General features: G+C 39.9%; 1 protein-coding gene across 2 annotated transcripts in view; it reads right to left on the reverse strand.

Moving 5' to 3' along the window:
- cadm1b (cell adhesion molecule 1b) overlaps positions 1-21,392 on the reverse strand; it is a 156,939-nt gene that overhangs the window by 22,082 nt on the left and 113,465 nt on the right. For both annotated transcript variants that reach the window (XM_034866967.1, XM_034866966.1), the window contains exons 3-8: positions 21,091-21,237; positions 15,087-15,239; positions 13,284-13,421; positions 5,557-5,715; positions 4,089-4,185; positions 3,650-3,822 (exon numbers count right to left, since the gene is read on the reverse strand). In XM_034866967.1, the coding sequence (XP_034722858.1) occupies positions 3,650-3,822; positions 4,089-4,185; positions 5,557-5,715; positions 13,284-13,421; positions 15,087-15,239; positions 21,091-21,237 (867 nt within the window). The remainder of the gene's footprint in view (positions 1-3,649; positions 3,823-4,088; positions 4,186-5,556; positions 5,716-13,283; positions 13,422-15,086; positions 15,240-21,090; positions 21,238-21,392) is intronic.

The raw sequence follows: 21,392 nt of genomic DNA on the forward strand, positions 1-21,392 counted from the left end.
CTATATAAGAACAGTGCATTACATTTACATGTAGTTTCTAACACCCTTGACCTGTTGACTTCAGGCCTGTCTCCGCCCATTATGACTAATCCAAGATGTGGTGTAGGGAAATATGGCTGGGGATTGCCGGAGCTGGACAGAGTCGGGTCAAAGCCGTTCTGCAGTCAGTGAAAATACACACATTGACTTGAATGGAAACCTAATGACTCCACCTCCGTTTCCGGAGCGGATCCGCAGCCATTCCGTGATTAAGTGGTGCACTGGTCCAAGCTCGCCCATCAAACTAGTTGTGATGTCTTAAAACCATGTTCTAAAACTAAACAAGAAATGTAATCCCTTCTGCAGATGAATGTGAAAACAGCCTCCTCGTGTCAAACTCTCGGCAAACATCATTTTGCACAGTGAAGCTCGAACACACAGTTTTGAGAGCGGAGGGGATTTAAATTCTGAGCCTCAGTTCATGCATTGTGGATTTGCTGTGATTCGAAGACTAGATATACATTTTTTAGTCAGTTTGCTTGGAGGACAAGCAAACTCTAATCTAACCCTAACATCAAGAAATATTACTATTCCTCACACTGTTTACCAAAGTTAAACAATGGGAATGTGTTAAATATGCTGTGAATATGTAAAATTAACATGAAGCCTTTCAAGCAATCAAGAAGCTGCACAACATTAGGAAGAACGCTTAATCAATTTTAACATAATTACACACTGGGGATGCAGAAATGATTTTTATACATATTACTTGAGTCTAGGCGACAGATCCACCCTTCCTGGTTTTTGGTTATAGTCACTGGCAGGCAATGTTTTTGGCACACAGGCAGAAACAAATTGAAACTTGGGAGCACAATACAAAATGCTCTTCTAAACAGCAGGGAGGTAGCGCTCCAAGGAGAGAAAGCTAAACTCACCAGCGATGGCTGCACCTGCTGCAAATTTATTTTTTCCCTGGTCCCCATCACCCCTGCCAGCCACCAAAAATAGGAAATTAAAGTCCGAGGAGTGTGTACTTCACTGACGTCACGTTACATGATTTCAAAACAGTTAGTCTACCTCCTGCTGGTCCCCCCTCGGGGGTTTTTAAGTGCAGAGATGCCCGGTGCACCTAACAGTCGAGTTATTCGCTAAACAAGTTTCAAATCTTTCAGAATTTTGTGTGATGTGTGAAGTAAATCCCCTCCCTTATTTTGATTTCTGTTAATTGTTGTTGTGGACTGGGATGACTGACAGTCCGGTTTAAGGTATGAGGGAAGCTTCAGTGAGGAGATATTTGTACTGTTCGCTGCATGTGATGTTTAAACCAAGGGGAATAAACAGCCTGCTGCATTTAAAGTCAAGTCCTGGGAGAGATGGGCCCTTTTATCGCCCTTTAATGGTTGGCTGCAAAACACATTGAAATTCAACCCCCGTCAATATAAGTCAACACAACCAAAGCCCATTGTTATGGTAAAAGTACTGTATGGAGTTCAATTTCTGATATTAGACCTAATAGCCAATAGTGTTTCCCGTTTTTTATGGAGGTATAGTTCAAGATTTGGGTCTGTCTGGACTAGAGATGGTCCAATGCCATTTTTGTTTCCTGATACTGATTCTGATTCCTGAACTTGCTTATCGGCTGATACCGAGTACTGATCCGATACCAGTGTGTCATATATTTTATTTATGTTTCAACACCTGTATACTACTACTCCTGTATGGATGTGATATGATTTCTATCTTTGTTGACGGTCTGGCTCAGCTTAAACTCTCAAACAGTGAATGCCACAGAACTTTCTTTTATTTTCCAGTCAGTTATAATGAAAAAAGAATATAAATAAACTACTTTAACGTAGATTTTCTTAAGGACTTTATTACATGGTATCGGATCGGTGTATAAACTCCAGTACTTCCTCTTATTGATACTGCATTTTGGGCAGTATTGGAGGTGATACAGATACTGGCATCTCTAGTCTGGACACGCAGTAGATTAGAAGATTGACATCACTCTTATTTCTGCATGGTAATTATGAAACTGTAGTTAACAGGTGTCCATGAATAAATATTGTTATTGAAACTTGTTTATTACATGCTAATGTATTATAACTGGAGAATATGTTTCTTTAAAGTATAGCCCTACAGATAAATGATGGGGTTGCATAGTCTGTCCACCAGAGGACGCTCTACAACGTCCCTGTTGGTGACGTGTTGCATAGTTTGTCCACCAGAGGACGCTCTACAACGTCCCTGTTAGTGACGTGTTGCACAGTCTGTCCACCAGAGGACGCTCTACAACGTCCCTGTTAGAGACGTGTTGCATAGTTTGTCCACCAGAGGACGCTCTACAACGTCCTTGTTGGCAAGAGATTTTTTTTTGTTATTGTGCTTTTGTTTAAACGACTTGAAGTTTCATATCTTAAGTTTGTATTTTTGTACATTTTATTTATCATAACATTAATATATGATGTTCCTCTGTTCTGTTGTGACAATAAAACAAATTATTATCATATTATTTCAACTCATAAATAACTACAATTAACTAATGTTAGGGAAATCTGTTTGTTTTGTTACGCCTTTCTAGAATTTTAACAAATATTGGCCGATGCATCGGCATATCAGATAATATCTTTTATTATTATTATCATATCTTTTAAATAACCAAATATTTGTATCAGTATTGGCCTTAAAAATACTTTATCGGTCATGCATTTATTTATTTCAACACTGCGTGTTTACAAGTAAATCCTAGTATTTAAAATTTGTTATTGTAATTTATCTCAGCCCAGGACTGTGATTAACTTTCTGGATTTCTGACAAGCCAATTCAAAGTCAACAAACTATCCAATCTTATAGTTTCTGCTTTGAGTGGTTTTTGCTCATCATGAATAAAAAGTACCGCGGCAGCTCAAAACTTCAACATGAATTCAGATCTTTTTGAATTTGTCAACTGCAGCCACCTTCTGTGATTTTAAGCTCCCTCTTCTTCTCAATAACGGCTTACACCCGTATACATTTGATAAATGATTCTTTTTGTTGCACAAACGCTGTAATTCTTATAGTTCAATGCAATCCCCTGACTGTCAAAGCCTTTGTAGGCAGTTTTGTCTGTAAACCTTATAATATCAACAATAGAGACTGAGTGTAAAAGAGTGATGAAGGCTATTTAAACATCAAGTCCAAACCAGAATCTGAGCCAGAAACACTTTATTGATCCCCGAAGGGAAATTCTATGTTGCAGTTGCACAAATAGTATAAATATCACGTAGAAAAATAAAGAAAGAAATATAAGGAATGTGGATATGTACGGTATTTACATAGTTAAAGGAATGTTATGAAACAGTATTTACATAATTAAGGACTTGTTATGGTGAACAGTATTAATAATAATAATAATAATAATACAAATAATTGTAGCAGTAGAGTATTGCACACATTTCAAGCCAGTGTTATTGCACAAAACAGTATATAATATTGTCTAGTTTCAATCTCACTAAGTGTGTGTGTGTGTGTGTGTGTGTGTGTGTGTGTCAGACATTTAGAGGGAGGAGTTTTAAAGATTGATGGTCACAGGCAGGAATGACTTCCTGTGGCGCTCTGTGGTGCATTTTGGGAGAATGAGTCTTTGTGATAAAGCAGCAAGTCAGGAAAGTCAATGAAGCGTGATACCTACCATAAACATAAAGGAGGTAGTCGTCGTAGGCCTCTCCCACAGTATTGGATGCCACGCAGCGATAGGTGCCGTTGTAGGACTTGTTGAGGTTCTCGATGTACAGATCAGAGCCGGTGACCACGGCGTGAGGCGGCACATCCTCATCTACTCTCAGCCAGTTGATCTGATGGGGACTGGAGAACACAAATATCACACACATCACTCAGGCGCTTTCTATCCACGCCAGAAATCTGAAATAAAGGTCAAATCTGACATTGTCTGAGGAGGGCCGTAGGCAGGCCCTGTCTAATGATGTGCTTTAAACAGCATGCAAACAACTGGAAACACTTAAATGGTACAATTGAATGGGAAGTTTAAGGGGGGGATTGGACTGGCAGAAAAGGGATAAACAGTAAAAGTATGAAACTGTTGAAGTGTTTCCATCTGGATGTGTACTCACCGTGGTTTTCCTTCTGCGATACATGTCAAATCTAGATTGTCACCCTCTCTGGTTAAACCATCAGGATAAGTCACCACAATCTTCACTTCTGGTTTGTCTGGAAAGAAAAGATTGGATATTTACAAAACTCCAGTGTCTTAAGTCATAAAAAAACTGGTTTTCCCTCATACCTACCAGCCAAAGCAAAAGTTTACAGCCAAAAGTGAAACAAAGAGGATGATGAAATGATTATCTAATGTGTTCAGTAGACATCCAAAAAGTCTGCAGTAACTTACAGAATTTTTCTCTTTTCTTCTTATCATTGCTAACCAAAGATTACCAAAATGTCAAGCGATTTCATTCAAGGTTTCTCTTTTTCCTTGAAAGGTCAGACAAAACAGTATACCTGAAAAAAATGAATATACGACAGACTACAAAAGGCTACCTTAACCTTTCTGTGATGTTTTACACTGTAAGGCAGCCTGTATTACCTCTTAATCAATTCACCGTTTAAAGAAGACCTAAACATCATTTGACGTGTGAGCAAAAGTTGTTTTTTGTCCGTTGTGTTGACTGTATCTCATGGGCCAAGGCACCAGTCGGCCGTGAGACTAGAATATCAGGACTATATGATCCATTGATCATCAAATCTATGATCTGATGGTCAGAGGATGCCCTGGGTCTCTTATGACATCTTAAGGCCTGGGTAGCTGTTGGTCCAAGTTAGACCAATGGTGAACGACTGTTGCCCTAGTTTGTGCGGTGTGTCCCGCACCGTCGCCACGCGTCCGCCTTCGTCGGAATTTGCAGCAATTCCATCTGATTGGCTGTTCAGCATGGAAACGCTAGTGAGAATGACAAGCAAACGATTGTAAGCACACCCACCCCTCCCAAAGCCATAACAGAACAGTCAGGGGGGCAAGTCGTGTGCATCCACTGGAATTTAAAAACTCAGTAAAGATGGCAAACGATGCCACAGAAGCGTTTGGTGAGCAAACCAGACAAAACCAACTCCGTTGTCTGGGAAAAGTTAGCTTTAGCTAACCCTTCGGTCCCTCTGCCTCTGCGCCCTTTTCCTTAGGCAGCTAGTAAATAAGCCCACTGAGGGCGACATTATTGTTCAAATTGTAACGCAGTGTTTAGTAATGACAGTAGGCTAGTGGTGGTCATAGTGAGGGAAAATGTGACGTGTGATGCCTTTTTGTGTTATGTATTTTGAATTGTTGCTGTGAAAAGTTATGTGTGATATCTGTCAAAGATAAACCGACTCAAAGCAGTAAAATAAATAATATTCAGATCCAAAGACTATTCTGTGAGATAAAGAACACTAAAAGATTATACCCTGGACACCATCCATTATATCCAATGGTTAATCGTGTTAAATAATCATTATTTCAATATTGACCAAAATAATCGTGATTATTATATTTTCCATAACTGAGCCGCCCTATGTTCCAGGCTTGAAAAAGTACAGCTTTAGGTCACTCACATTGCACTTCCAAGTGTCTTTGAGCCAGGAGGTCTTTTACAGCAGGGTGGTCAATGATGCAGTCCACTGGCACTCCATCATCTTCTTTAGTGACAGAAAATCTTACTTGGCTGGTGACAGTAAACATCCTGTCGTACATCTCTTCAACGATTGTCTCACCTAGAAAAACATCACAAAAACAAGGGTGGGGGTGTTTACAGCTTAACAACTCAAAAACAAATGTGAAATCCTGCAGCTTCATTATCCCGCAGTGACCATAATGGTCATTTGGGATGCACCAATGTATGCCCTTGAACATTGATATTTGATATTAACTATAGTTAACTTATTTGCAAACAGGGTTTGAAGATTGGCACCATCCTTTGGCCAAATACGGGTAAATTATGCAAGTAGCTGGTAAATTTGCTCCACTCACCAGCCAAAAAAGTATTGTAATCTGTTGAGTGGCTGGTGAAGGTTCTCTTGCCATTTGGCTGGTGGATAAAAAAGTAAATTTTTAACCCTGTTTGCCAATAATGAATAAGATAACATTCATCATGGCAGATGCTGATGTTTGTGCTGTGTCGCATCCATTTTTTTTCTGCTAAATGTCTTTTTAGTGATTATGGGTCGGACCCGGACAACAGTATAGCTGATAGTTGATTGAAAGAGGAAGCCACTGGCTTGGCACAACATTGACAATGTAGGAGTGCAGAAATGCAACTTGAATATTGGAGACATTTTTGAGAAATATACACCTCTGTTTAGCACTGGCACACATGACACGCAAATACCTATGAGCTCCAGCATCAGGACAGTGGGCCGCTGCCAAGCTCTGGGTCTCACATCTTGTATGGGAAGAGTAATGGCAGATATGCATATGGTATCTATAGTAGTTATAGTTAGTACAGGTAGTGGTAAAGTGGGCTAGTAGAAGCAGCTATTTTTCAACAAAAAAATTGTGCTCATTCAAGATGAAATGCCTAATGGCTTATAAACAGTTAATCTTTATCATGAAGATTTCTTTACTTTACAAGGTGGGGTATACAGGAAAAACAGAATAAACAACAACAATGGGCATTAGCCCTATTATTATTATTATTATTATTATTATTAAAAAATCTGTGCATCCCTAACAGTCAAAGCTATTAAGAGCACATCGCCTGTCAAAGTGAAGGGCTTTCAAATGACATTTACATTTAATTTATGATTCAGCGATGCAGCGCCGGAACGAGACCAGAGGATTTAGACGGGCCCGAGGTCTTTGATTCTGACGAGAGCAGTGAGAGTGGCTGGGTCATATACGCCTGATAATGAAGGCCTCTGCAGCTTGAGGGTTGAGCATTGTTGGGGCTTACCCTGCAGTAATCTGCTGCCCACTAGGCCCTAGGCTGTCAGAGGGGCATTCATTTAGAGAGCATTACAATGCCACAGGGGCATCACATTAGCTGCAGTGCTGAGTGTGATGGTTTACTCGCACTTAATGAAGTGAGGAAATAATTACAGCCCCACTCTGACCTGCAGCACACTTCCATTTCAGCCTTGTCACAGGGGAGCCCAACTGGACTCAGGGAGGGCAAAACACTGTTGTTCCACAGTTGATGATCACCAATACACACATATGTGGCCTCTTGATGGCTATTAACCCTGTGTAACACCCACCCACCCATCCAAGACCTGCCTACATAAAATAAGTATAGTGGGCTAGGTAAGTGGTCAATGTGAATGAGAGTATTACATTTGACCACTCAGCTGCAGTGAGAGAACAGGCTGTTTGAAAAACACACTGACTGTTCAAGAAGAGCAAGTAGCATAATGATAATAACAACAGGAATAAAGATTGTCATGGGAACGCATTAAAAAATAAATGACTTTCATTCAGAAACTGTTATCTTGCTATTTTGCTGCAGAATTAATCAGATGGTAAAAAGTTCCGACTGGCAAAGAGACTTAGTATAAAGTAATAGTTATAGGATGTAGAACAGATCTAAACATCTATCTTGAGGTATACAGTGATTTGCCCCCTGGAAGCAGTTAACTATAGCCTGCATGGAAGTGATTTGACTTCACGCTAAAAAGCCCAGAGGGCATTGACGTGACACACAGCAAATGAGTTAATTCCAACCATCTTTAGTTAAAGTGGAGTGCGGTGATCAGCGGTAACGCTCAAAGAACAATGCCGTCTTGTTCCTCGCCAAATAACGACACCGATTTCTCATTAAGGGCTCTATTGTCGTTGTGCAATCACAAGGACTGAAGCGCCGCACCAGGTCACATTTGGAAGGTCAGTGAGGGCGTTTCCACGTGCACCTGCGCCAAAGAGTTGGGTGAAGTGGAGTGTGAATTGGAGGGGCGTGGTAAGTCATTATCCTCTCAGTCACAATAATTGTCTCAAACCAATCACAGTGCTGCGTTACAAAATTGGCTTAGGAAAGGATGGCATACTGTAGAGCAGACGTGGTAGGGTTGGACAAAATAATTATCACAACACTTACATGGATATTTTCCAATATGGCTATATATAATCACAATAAGGCAAATTGCTTCTTAGTTGACTAATCGGATGTTTTGTTAAATTGCATGCTTTTTCAAGCTGAATGACTTATTTCTAAGACACTTATCAGCACGTCTGCCACAACACAAGATTTAAAGTGATGCCTGATTCTTTGTAGGGAAACTCAGTTTCATAGATCTGTCCATTAAATCACCAGGGCAGAAATGGTCTATACCGACAACGTTTCGTTTTTGGGATTGTTTAGGTCTTGCCGGATGTCCCTCATCTTCATCTGGATGTCAGTGGCCTTCTGCTTTTTTTGCGTTGGCATTCTTAACTCTTGACCTGTTGTCCTCGGGTCAAATTTGACCCCAGATGACCCTTTTAAAAAATAAATCTACGTCGATATCTGAAATATGGCTTTCTTTTTAACCAAATGACCACAAAAAAAGGATTGGATTCCTTACAACGCTCTTTGCAAATACAAATGATCACTTTCACTCCTGGCTTAACTCATCTGTACGGTCCTCTGATGTTAACTATTAGTCAAAAATTCATAATTTCTGCTTGTTTAACTGAAATATTAGGTATTAGGTTCTATAAAAATGAGGGTTATTTACCATTTTTTTCTAAGAAGTAGTGTAGAACAAGTGGTAGTTATGTGGTGTTAGTGAAAACTTTAAAAAAAAGTCTGAAAAATATGACGAAAATGTCAAATTACTGTCCGTTCTGGACCCGGGAGGACAAGACAAGGGTTAAATCGAGACCGCTAACTAGATCTTTCAAATCTGTTCTGTTGGGGCATTTCAGGCCTTTGTTAGATAGGACGGCTGAAGATGTGAAAGGGGAGGGGGGTGGGATGCAGGTTGGAGTCGAACCGCCTTTGTGTCCGGCGCTAAGCACCGCCCAAGACGATTGTGATTGGTTTAAAGAAATGCCAATAAACCAGAGAACGTTTTTCTCCAATCCCGGGAATGCTGTGTGGACCAGCCAGACCCTCCTCCGCAGAACTGTAGGGGGAGGTCTGGCAATGCAGGACTAGGGCCGAAGAGGTACATGTGTGACATTCAAAGTTTAATTTCTGTTTGTGCGGTTATGTTTCATGCGACGTCATAGCTGCAGTCCCCTCAATGGACAACACTACCAACACTGCTAATTTTCTGCAAGAAAACAGAGCTGCTTGCATGCAATCTCATAGAGACATTTCTTTACCAACGTCCTGTCTTGTATTACCTTGTCTGCATGACAGGGCAGTACAGTCAAGCTGTGCCTTTCATTTGACTTCTGTGCCATGCAAAAATACCGAAGGGACAGGCAGAGCACATTTCAAGATCAGGAAAATAGCTTTGCTTGCACTCATCTCAGGACTGTCAACAAAAAAAAAAGAAGTCCTTGATTTGTCTCCCTGTGTCAATTATTTTTGGTCATGATTCTTCTTACAAAACAATTTGAAAATGACAAACGTTTTAAAAAATACTTCTGAAAGTCCTGAGTCACGTTTGAAGATCAGACTAATACAGATGGAGCCATTATAATTGTACAGACCAGCCAACACTTGTCAATTATCAGTGTCATCCAAGCCCTGATGAGAAAAACAACGGTGGATCAGGTCGTGGAAGGACTCGAATCTGAATGCAGAGGAGATGTAATTGTTGCAGCAGAGATGTCAAATCAAACGCTCTTGTGAGCATCAACCACTGATCAATCTCGGCGCAATCAAGCGTAGCCTCTTCTCAGGGTGACATTTTCTTTCAGTCAGTTTCTAACCCCGGTCTTCTGTCTGCCAACACACTGAAAAGCAGCCACTGATCAAGCTGTTTGAAACTGGCTTAAACATTAAGACAACTGATGTTGGGGAGGAACTAGTTACATTTAACTGAATTACATATTGAAATTAATAAATCAATTAAATTGTAACCACACTGTAAGACTTTGCTGTAATTGCCCTGTAAGATACCATCATTTTTTCCCCCGGTTCATTACTTTAACAAACATTGCATTATGGGTATTGACATTCAATTTACAGTGATTTATTGTATATTTTTCAATATGCTGTATACAGTTACTGAATTTTTTTTTAACAGGGTTTTCCCTTTCTTTATAAAGTAGGCACTGCTCCTAAACCATAAGAGCTCCAAAAACTACTGTAGGTGGAGAGGATCAGGATCACCCGACCCCCAGGATGGGACCGGGTGCTGTAATTTATCAATGAATTTCTTTAATTTTTGTAATTAAGACTCAAGGTCCAGAAAAGGTACACACAACACATTACAAGAGGGGTACAAACCAAACACAAACACATATAGACAAACTGACTCCCAAAAATATCACAAAAGAGACACACGTGCATACAAACCTACAAATAGCAATGCCCAGTAATTAAAATAGGTACAGGTGCGTGTTTCAGTGATTCCAGAGTTTTAGACTATTGATCTATATCACCGAGTGCAGGATTGGTTATAGCATTTAAAATGGCATTATTTGACTCGGTTAATCGGCGTATGAATCTGTACATAAGATTCCCGTATAATGTTCACGCCTTGCAAAATCCAAACATATTTTTGCTGATCAGTATGACATATCTAACAGTCATTCTGTTGAGCAGATGTTGGGTCAAAACTGGTTCTGTCGTTCAAACAAATCCTGTTAAGTTTTCAGATTTGCATTTTCTTTATTTTTTATAAATTCATTGTTCTGACAGCTGTCCCTTTATACATCTTTTCGTGCTCTTTATTCAACAAAAGCCTATATATTTGGCAATTGTAAAGCATACATGTATGTTTTTTGTGTTAGTCCATTTCTTTCTTTTTTAATTATTACTGTAACAGCTCAGAGATGTTCAAGGAGCAACCTGTTGAAGATTGTTTGCAGTGTGAATTCAGTCAGTGAGTTTTGTTTTGGAACAAAAGGTGGAAAATGTATGCTTTATTTGATCTGATTCCTTGATGAATCAAAACAAATAATCGACAGTTGAACCAATTATTAAAATAATTGTCAGTTGCAGCCCTAATCAGCCAGCGCCTTTTTCTGAAATAATAAGAGAACTGTTAGTCATAAACCTTTTTATGTGTTGTGACTAAATACAATAATGACACATTTAAAGGTCAGTTTAATTGTGACAAAATACTTACAAAGTACTTTAATTATTCGGTACAAATGTCTACGTTTGCAGAGGGTTTACACACTTTAATTAATTGCTTTATTAATAGTCTAAGATAATATTATTATTGTAATCATTTGCACATCAATTATAAACCATTAATTCAAAAGAACCATTTTGGGGTTGCCAGGTCATGAAACATTTTGAAGAATTAAAGAGCATTTGTGTCATGCTGGAGGAAGATATTCCACAACCTGGCAACCGCAAAGCTTTCCTTTCGTGTAAAGCCTTATTAAAGGATTTATTAACTAATGATAAAACCATAAATGACATCTTTATGACCCATTTATGAAAGGTGCCTTATTAGATAATGTTACTAAAAAAAAAAAAAACTGACAGATAATTTACCAAAAGTCAGATGTGTGGAAGCTGGATTCACTGAAGAAGGTGCAGGATTCTGACAGAAGCTTAGAAAAAATGAGTTAATGAGCCTTGCGTATGGAAAATGTATTTGCACATATCCCCAAGGTCAAGAATAACACGATGCTCAAGCTCTTCTAATATTCAAAAGAGTAACAATCAGAGCAAAAATGGAATACAGTTTTTATTTGATTTGCTAAGAGATTCCCCCCCAAAAATTTTTTACTGAAGAAAGATGGATATCATAATCCAAAATCATTCAAAGCTGAATATGAAATGGCATAATTCTGATGAAATGTTCCGCTTGCACTTTTCCCAGGATCACATCCCCATTTTATCAAATCTCCTGTGCTCCAGCAGCAGTTGCAGCCGAGCACTGGGCTTCGCTACATTTAAATAATATCGCAGCTGTCATTTATGCTAACAAGCATTTTACCACCTTGTGTGTCGAGTCTCTCTCAGGCCGGAGCCCATCAGTCCCCTACCTGCCAGCATGATAAATGGTCGCAAAACCAATTCGGACAAATTGAAAGTGTGTTCAAATCAGCCAGGAGATTTCTTTCTTGCCATTATGGCTGTCTTGCCTGCACACGGACGTAAGAAAAACCCAATCACAGAGATTCTTTAAAGCCAGTGTGATGTGTGCCTTTTAATCTCGAGCTAATGAATTGTTTAGCGCGTCCATAATGAGCCGTGATTTGTGTTTCCTGGGGTACAGGGTGGCGTGACTCTCTGGCTCTCTTTATGTATCCACTGCCACTATGGATTAGCCCCGCTCAGCATGTCGGTGGCAATTCGCTGATCTACCCATCCTGTTGTGTCTCCCCCCCCCTTACACAACCACTTGACAACTCATAAACAGAAATTGACTTCGACTCCTGTAGGGAACACTGGAGGCACAGATGGCATTTAGCTTCAGATTCGCTCTTGTCTAAATATTTCATCTCTCAACAAGCCAAATAACTCCTCTCCATTCTAATACATATATAATTTGACAACAGGCCCAGATATATTGACCCTGTATAAATACAATATGACTAAAATGAATATCCCCCTTTGCTGTACACTAAGTATGTAATGAATAATTGATGACCCTTAATCATAACTGAGAGGTAATGAGGAGTTTTCACCACCCCAGATTATAAACCACGACTCTCTGCAGAAAGGCACTGAAATGAAAGGGAAATGTGCAGATTTGAGTTCATCACCATCTTCACCAGGTCCTGATGGTTCAAAGTAAGTAGAGGAGATGTAGGGTTGTCTTAAGGAAAAGTAGAATTCACTCAGCAGTCAAGGTGTAACTAAATGTTCACAGAAAATATTCAAGCAGTTTAAATCCAAACGAAGCATTTCTGAAATAAAAAAGAGTGCCTCTAAGGCAAAGGGTTTGTCAAATGTATAATGAAACATAACACGAGCTTGGATTGCTGCTCTTGCATTTGCGAATGCCTGGTTTTGATGATTTCATACTGTAGCAGAGCAAGCAGCAAAACACATGGAATGGGGATTTTACGCATGGGGTGGAAAAAAGAGTGAGAGGGAAAAAAGCATGATTATTTTCTGTGGTTCTTCCTATACATGCCAGTAACATAACCAGTATAACACACATTAATGATTTAGAGGAGAGCTACATTTTGATCACGATGGAATGGCCTTGAGAGACCGAGATATGCAGGGAAGTGGACAGGTCTGGAGCATGTGAAGCAAACTCGGGGAGGCTGTTATTCTACTGACCTGTCAGTTCTTCCTCCCCTTTCATCCATCTGATGGAGGCAGCTGGCTTGCTGCCCATGGCTGTGCAGGTGAGCTCCGTCTCGTTCCCCTCGCTGACCACATCCTCGCGGCTCTCGATGATTGGGTTGCCTGGCGGGACTGACCCACGGCAACAGTTAGAAACACGCCAGCATACCAGCCTTTATACACACGCAAATGGGGTAACACTTATTATTGAGGGTGCAAAAACATGTTGAAGTAATGGGTGAATTTCCATTAAGACATGATCAAATACCTGTTTATACTCAACTTTTAGGGAATGTACAATTCAGATGGAAAATCAATAGCACGTGTGTGTGTGTGTGTGTGTGTGTGTGGGGGGGGGGGGCGCTGAACTCTGGCTCTCGCAACAATGTGTCTGACTACTAGTTTGATGAAAAAGAACTCTTATGTTTCTATGAGTACTGTCCTGCTTTCAGAGGGACTGAACAGAAGGGGTCTGAGACATCGTTTTCTATGGAACAAGTTCATACACAATTCAAAGTGTAAAAAAGTGACTGTGCATTTAATTTACTAACTCAACATTTAGTTGGATTGAAGATTAAAGTTACTTTGTAAGCTGGTAGAACAGATACTATGGTCACCATCTTAGTTTCAAGTACAGCTAAGGTTGATGTTATTAGTTTTGTAGGTATTTGTTCATGTAGTGAAGTATTTGAGCAAAAATGTTGACCTGATGACTCTAGATGAAGTCAAGGGACCACCAAAGTGATTACAATATATCCTGAGGGGGGAGGGCGTGAATATCTGCACCAAATTTCATGGCAATTGATGCTATATGGTCATCAAGACATTTCACTAAAAAAAGACAAATGTCAATCAGATGGTGGTGCAAGAGGAAAAGTCAGATGATAAGCAAAGTCTGTATGATTTTCTAATCCGAGAACCATGAATGTATGTGCAAGTTAATGGAAATCCACCAAACAGTTAGTGAACTATTTTACATTCTGATCAAAGTTGTGGACCGACAGAACTCTAATCACATGACGTTATAGTCACTTTCTTATGAGCTAAAGGAATTCATGAAACATTAATTAATTCATCATGAGTCACGCATCAGCTATGCATTACTTAAGCATATGTTTCGTACCCTTATCATAAAGTGTTACCCGACATTCTATGTCAAAGTTATGTCAGTATACGTGATTACATCCTATGATTGTATGGGTGAAAAATGAATACAAGATAGAATAAGACCCAGTTGTCCCTAGCGTGTCATCGCAACAAACTTGCTGAACTCGTTACTTGAAAGCAAAAAGTCAGCGGGGTGTTCATTTCAAGGACTCTTCAATGCAACCCTTGGTTCAGAAAATACTGCAGCTAGGCTTCAATTGTACAACTAGAGTAATTACTTTGAAAGTGCTTTTAATTCCTTTCAATCCCCCAGGATGTCTGCATGTATAATAAAGCTTAACTAGAGTAATTTCACTCCAAAGCATCAAAGTGTGGCACAGCTGACTCTCAATAGGGAATCATTTGGAGCATCCAAGTCAACATTCACCGGGACTCACAGAGTCAACACAGCTGCCAAAACCACCATGGTCTGAGCCATCAGTTCCAGCATCTGCTCCTTTTTGTTATGCTGTTGAGCACTGCGAGAGCCTAATTGGCTGACATTTTGTTTCAGTTACTAAAGAAAACGGGATCAAAGATTTCTATTATTTCGAAGTCACTATCTATAACAGAACGGAATACAATAAAAATATGTGTGAGAAGGGGTGTGATTAGTGAGTGGGAAGTTCACACATGCAGCCTCACACCTACCCAGGACAGTGATGTCTGCGTAGGCTTCCTGAGGAGGATCTGTGTAGAGCTGGCACACATAGCGTCCCTCATCGGAGAGTGACACATTGGACAGAGACACCCGCAGTTCGTTGTCAGAGAAATTCACCAGCTGGAACCGGCTGTCCTTCAGAGCTGTGGGGATACATGTGAGACAGAGACAGTGAGGATACATAGTACAGGGACACAAACGCGAGATATGGGGTGAGAAAGGAAGAGGGTTGGGGGGTGAGTGAGAATGAGACAGGGGACGGAGGAAGACAAAGGAGACACAAGGAGAAAATGAAACAGATTAGGGGAGGCGGAGTAGGGTGGTAGAAAGTAATGCCCCTTTTGTGCTCTTTCTCCTTAATTGAGTAAAAGAAAAGCGAGTTTCAAAGTGATTCATACAAGTTGATTTATAAAGTAGCTTTACACTCCACGGAGCACTTGCAAAGACAGGAAAGTGTGAAGAGTGTTCATGAGGGCTCCTAACAAGCTTGGAACTCTTAAAAGGGGCTGCTGCTGGTCATGGATGGATGCATCAAACTCACATTTTCTAAAAATAAAAAATAAAAAAGGGAGAGGCATTCAAACATACAAAATGAATTAAATCACAGTGCGGAGGTGGAGAGGGTTGGATGCCTGGAACTCTAAATCAAAAGTACCCGGGAAACTGTATACTTATGCCAGTATAGATAGGCTGGATTTGCTTTTAATGTCGTCAAACTAGGTTAGCCGTCTCTCAGTTTTTACTCAGCTTTTCATTTGGGTCAGCTCTCATCCCCAAGTACTCTTTTGCATAAACAGCTTCAGTTGATTTGATTGGGAGACCTTTTGATGTTTTGACCTGCCTTCTTTATCAAGTCCTCTCTGCATCTGTCGAGCTAACAAACACTATTCAGCCCCTGTTTAAAACATGGGGAGTTTGTTATTCCCTTCAGGCTTTGCACTTAGCATCGTAATCATTACCCAAGGTCTCAGGGCAGTGTCAACATGAAACCTCATCGCCTGCTATAATTTGAGAGCTCTTTGGAAGTCTCTTCTCAAAGGGAAACAATGACACTGATGCACTTTTGAGAGCCAGAGCACCTGCCGAGGAGGGAAGCCCTTCACTTCGGAGACGCTCAGTGTAGTTTATACAAGCTAGCATAACTAGCTGACTGCTTACATAAGAGCATAGGAGAGGCACGGCATCTAGGATGCATTAGGCAGTAGTGTAGCATTGTTTAGGCATATTTTTATTAAAATATAACTACACATTAGGGCGCCAGCTAGTTATTTTTATTAGAGATTAATCGGCTGATTCCTGATTAATCATTCAGCCAATGAAATGTCAGACAACTCAACTTCCCAACACCAATGCTGGCCTATTCGACTTGCTTGTTTGGTTTGACCGACAGTCCCAAACCCAAAGATATTCAGATCTCGTTCATAGAAGACTAACAAAACCGCCATTATAAATGCTGATACTGATAGTTTGGGAAATGCCTAATATCAGCCAATAATATCGGCCCGCCAATATATCGGTTGGGCTCTAATGTCTCACTGTAAACAGCGGGTGTGCACATAACTGTGTTTTCCTCTATCTACCACCCTGACCAACCTTGCCCCTTCATATTACTCACTATAGCTTAAATTCACACGCAATTGCAAGGTAATGTAAGCCAATGGAGGCCAAACAGTGTTGACATACACGGTAACAAGTGTGTATGTGTCTTGATAACACGCCAATACTGCCGTACAAATTGACTGGTCATACATACGCCATTTCCTGAGATCAGTAGGTACTTTCAGCTAATTGCTTAGTTTTTTTGGGGCTTTCAGCTTTCCTGTTTTGGTTCTCAGCTCTCATAGCATCTAGTTGCATAAGTTAGCATCCACTGTTAAATTTAAGATTTATTTCCCTAAGGAGTTGGTGGAGACCAAAGACAGAGCAAACAGCGAGTGAAATATTGGACCTACGTTTGCCAGAAGCCAGAAACACGAGTCCAAGTGAATCGTGTTTCTCTGTTTTCTCTGTCATTATGGAAATCCATTGGAACCAACAACACTGGCATGAATTCAAACTACACAGCTGTTCTTCATGGAGCAGCTATTTACTTTATTCATGAAGGAAGTTTTTACAATAAACTAAAGTCCCTGAAAACCTTATTTCTCACTATGATTGATTGGGTGCGACATAACACATAATTTCACATGAGAGATTTATGCATTTTTGTTTTGGCTTTTCGTACTGGTTTGAAGGAGGAAGCGCAAGAAAAAACACCAATTGCAGTGTTTTTAGGAACATTTGAAACAAAAGTGATACTCTTGTGGGGTTGTTTGCTTATATTGAATCTCCACTGGCAATCTTTTTTTTTCTTTACTTTGATGCTGCTATTGTAGTCATGACTATGAAAGTTTTAGAGAAATACTGGACATTTGAAACCTGGTTTTCAGGAACTTTTTTAAACCCACAGTATGTGATCCAAAAGGAAAGTTTTTTACAACATTTAACCCTTGTGTTGTCTTCCTGGGTCAAAAAGATTAATACTTTAACTCTACATACATTTTCCAGCGTTTTTGGTTTTTAGTTTTCACCAACACCAACTTACTACCAGTAGTTTTACAGTTCTTTTTGGAATTCATGCCCAATAAACCTAATTTATATAGAATTACACCAAATATTTGAGTTAAAAAAGTAGACATTTTTAATTATTTGGACTAATAGTTTGATCAGACGAACGTGTATTGAGTGGATGAGTTTGGTCAGGATACTGATTTTAAACCATTCCAATTTTCACCCAAAATTCCATGAAAGTCATTAATTGTATTTGCAAAGAGCTTTATATTGAAACCATCCTTTTTGTGGCAATTTGGTAAAAAGAAAGCCATATCTTAAATAGAGAAACTTTAAAAAAAAGGGGTCAAATTTGACCCAAGGACAACAGGAGGGTTAAACATTAAAGCTTTGAAACACAAAGTAAGGGAACTCCTGGGAAAAGATGCAGTGAATAAATAATGGTGTGATCTTGCATCCCCATCCATAGAGGTCCACCTTTGCTGATAAAAGCTTATTTTTCCCATTTCAGATGACAACTCTGCCAAATTGCATGTCAGTTCGCATATATCTAGCAGCATAAATACCTCATCCCAACAACACTCGCTCAGCCGCTCTACCTATGACATAATTCATCTTTATTTGCTGCAATCTAAATTTGTTTATTTGTCCTTCACTGGTACTCAAAAGCTGTCATCATTTCTGCATGGTATTTGTGCATCTGCTTCTGTGGCTGCTGCCTGCTTGTAGCTGCTGTTCTTTGTAGCTGCTGGGCGGGTCTCTGTGTTGCTGCTGTTTAGTTACCTGTAGACAAAGATCTGCCACTGTGTCGAGCGGCCCTGTTGACAGGTAACAATGCCACTGTCTGAGGGGGGTCCCCACAGAACCAGCAGTCTTTTAAGGAACAGAGTCTGCAGTAGTGCTGCCATGGGGTTCACTAGATCTATTTACGAGGAACACTTAACATGCAGCAGCGGTCAGATTACACTCAAGCTGCCTGTCAGAAATCAGACATATATCCAGATCTAATTGCAGATAAACACAACCTGTTGTGTTTTGTAATTGTTAATGGAACTGCATTGGCTAAGGCAGAGAAAATGACATGTTTACAGGCCCACTTTGAACAGCTTAGCAAAGACTGAAAGAGGAAACGATTGTCCTTAACCTTGTGGAAAGATTTCTTTAACAGTACAGCTAATATTGATTGTTAGGATACAAGCTAAATATTTATCGTTGCTTTTTCTAGATTGACATGATCCTGGTCTCTATCTACTCCAGGGCGTCAAAATAAACATTTATAAGATGTCATGACCTATGCTTCATATGAATCCATTTTTCTCTGCCATATTCTCAGATAGATTTGTACAAATATGACGAAGATGTGTATTCAAAGTCCCCTGATGCTCTTCACAAGGGAGAAAATGGAACAGGCGTCTCACTACCTAGACTTGTGAATAACAGCTGGGATGCAATATAGACTGAAATGAAGGGTGTTTCTCGTTCACCTTGAATCTTGGCTCGGATCCCAGATACAAACAAGTAAAAAAGCAGAGACAAAACTCTGCAGAAGTAGGAGTAGCCCATATGCTCATGCATAATCATAATGTTCAATATCCTAATCTAAGAGATTATCGTAAAATCGAACAGTGACAAGGACACAGAAGTATTCCCATTATGGTAGCTCTGTGTATTATCATTTTAATCTTGCCGCATTCTTAGCTTAATGACTTGTGTCAAAGAGCCCAAAAGTCAAGGACAGATGGAATCAGGTTTAACCTAAACCTAGAGCTGATCTTGTAGTGATATCTGATTCCTTCACTACAAATGTCAAAAGCTGAGAGACTCCTTTTAGTACAGGATGCCCTTAAAATGTTAAACTGACACAAAAATACACACCTTGTTTGGAAAAAAACTGTTGTAGTGGCTTTTAGTGTGCAACACAATCTCACAAATATAGTGCAATTAGCACAAAGACTCAAATGCTGGCTAGATGTGGACACGAGGAATATGCTCTTCAACCACAAATTGGATTTTGAAGAGCAAATACAGTCAGGCCATTGTTCCATATTTCATTTATTGTGAAACTTGCAAGTAAAACAGCTTTGGATTTGACCTTAAAGCTGCTGTACTGTACTGGGCTGGGATTGCCTTCACACGGCTCTCACCAGAGTTTGACAGTCTTTCGCCTCCGATGTGACAAGCAAACATGGAGGTGGCTGAGCCGTTCTGGCGACAAATTTAGCGACTTATTCAAACCATCAGGGAAAAGGCGAGAAATATGTTGTAACTCATTTCCATGTATGCTGCTCAAAACAGTCAGTCACGGCTCTTCTGCCAACAGCGAATACGAATATGTGATTATTTAAAATCCCGATATGCCGATGTATTAGCCGATATATTTATATATTTTTTTAATCCAGAAATGCGTTACAAAACCTAAACAGATTTTCCTAACATTAGTTATTCATGAGTTCTCACTAAAATAATATCATAACAATTTGTTTTATTGTCACAACAGAACAGAGGGACATCAAAGTATATTGAAGTTCTGATGAATAAAATGTATAAAAATACAAACTTAAAATATGAAACTTAAAGTCCCTTGAACAGAGACACATTTACAAAAAAATAATTGGTTGCCATCTGGGACGTTGTAGAGCGTTCTCTGGTGGACAGACTATGCAACGCCATTACTAACAGGGACGTTATAGATCGTCCTCTAGTGGACAGACTATGCAACGCCATTACTAACAGGGACGTTGTAGAGCGTCCTCTGGTGGACGGACTCTGGAACACCATCACTAACAGGGACGTTCTAGAGCGTCCTCTGGTGGACAGACTATACAACGCAATTCCTAAAAGGGACGTTGTAGAACGTCCTCTGGTGGACAGACTATGCAATGCAAACGCTCATAACATGGTTGACAATCTGTTTTTATTTTTTAAATACTGATTCATCAGAATCATGTATTTTTTGTTATAAATGATTCTGATAAATCAATATTTAAAATAAAGAAATCGGCTGATACAGATATATTGGGAAAAGCCTAATATCGGGCCGCCGATACGTCGGTCGGGCTCTAGTCACCAAAATGCAAATGACTCTATGACTTCTGGTTACTTTTGGAGCTAATGCTAGCTACTTTCATTGGAAAGGAATTGGCAATGAACCTTGATTTTATACATACCTGCAGTAAGTAAATGAAATGGACTCAGATCAGTGTGGGTAATAACTCAATCTTTCACCATCATTTTAAAATCTCATTCATTCACATTTCATATACTAGTATCTTAAATGAAACTGGATATTATGGAACTGAAATGTACAATGTCCAAATCTGCGCTTGGTGCTGTGGTTGGGAGTGCCAATGTGGAAGTGTTTCTTTGTAAGGAACCCCGATGTGCTCGCACATGTCATGCTCACTTCACAATATTTCCCATCATGTCCGAGGCACTAGCACTTACGTCTAACGTCTTTGAAGTAGATGGTCTGTCTGTTGGGATTGAGCAGCTGGATGACGGAGTCGTCGTTGTTCTTCACTCTGCAGCTGATGGTGGCCGTTTCCCCCTCGATCACCGACACATTGTCGGTCGCCAGGTTCTGACCTTCGACTTCACAACAGACAACAATAGAGATGGGAAATGTGTCATTTCAAATGGGTGGCAAGCATTCCTGTCCGAATATTTAGCAATTTACAGTGGGTACGGAAAGTATTCAGACCCCTTTAAATTTTTCACTCTTTGTTTCATTGCAGCCATTTTCCAAA

This window comes from Etheostoma cragini, chromosome 3 (genome assembly GCF_013103735.1).
Source record: "Etheostoma cragini isolate CJK2018 chromosome 3, CSU_Ecrag_1.0, whole genome shotgun sequence".
NCBI classification, from domain to species: Eukaryota; Metazoa; Chordata; class Actinopteri; order Perciformes; family Percidae; genus Etheostoma; species Etheostoma cragini.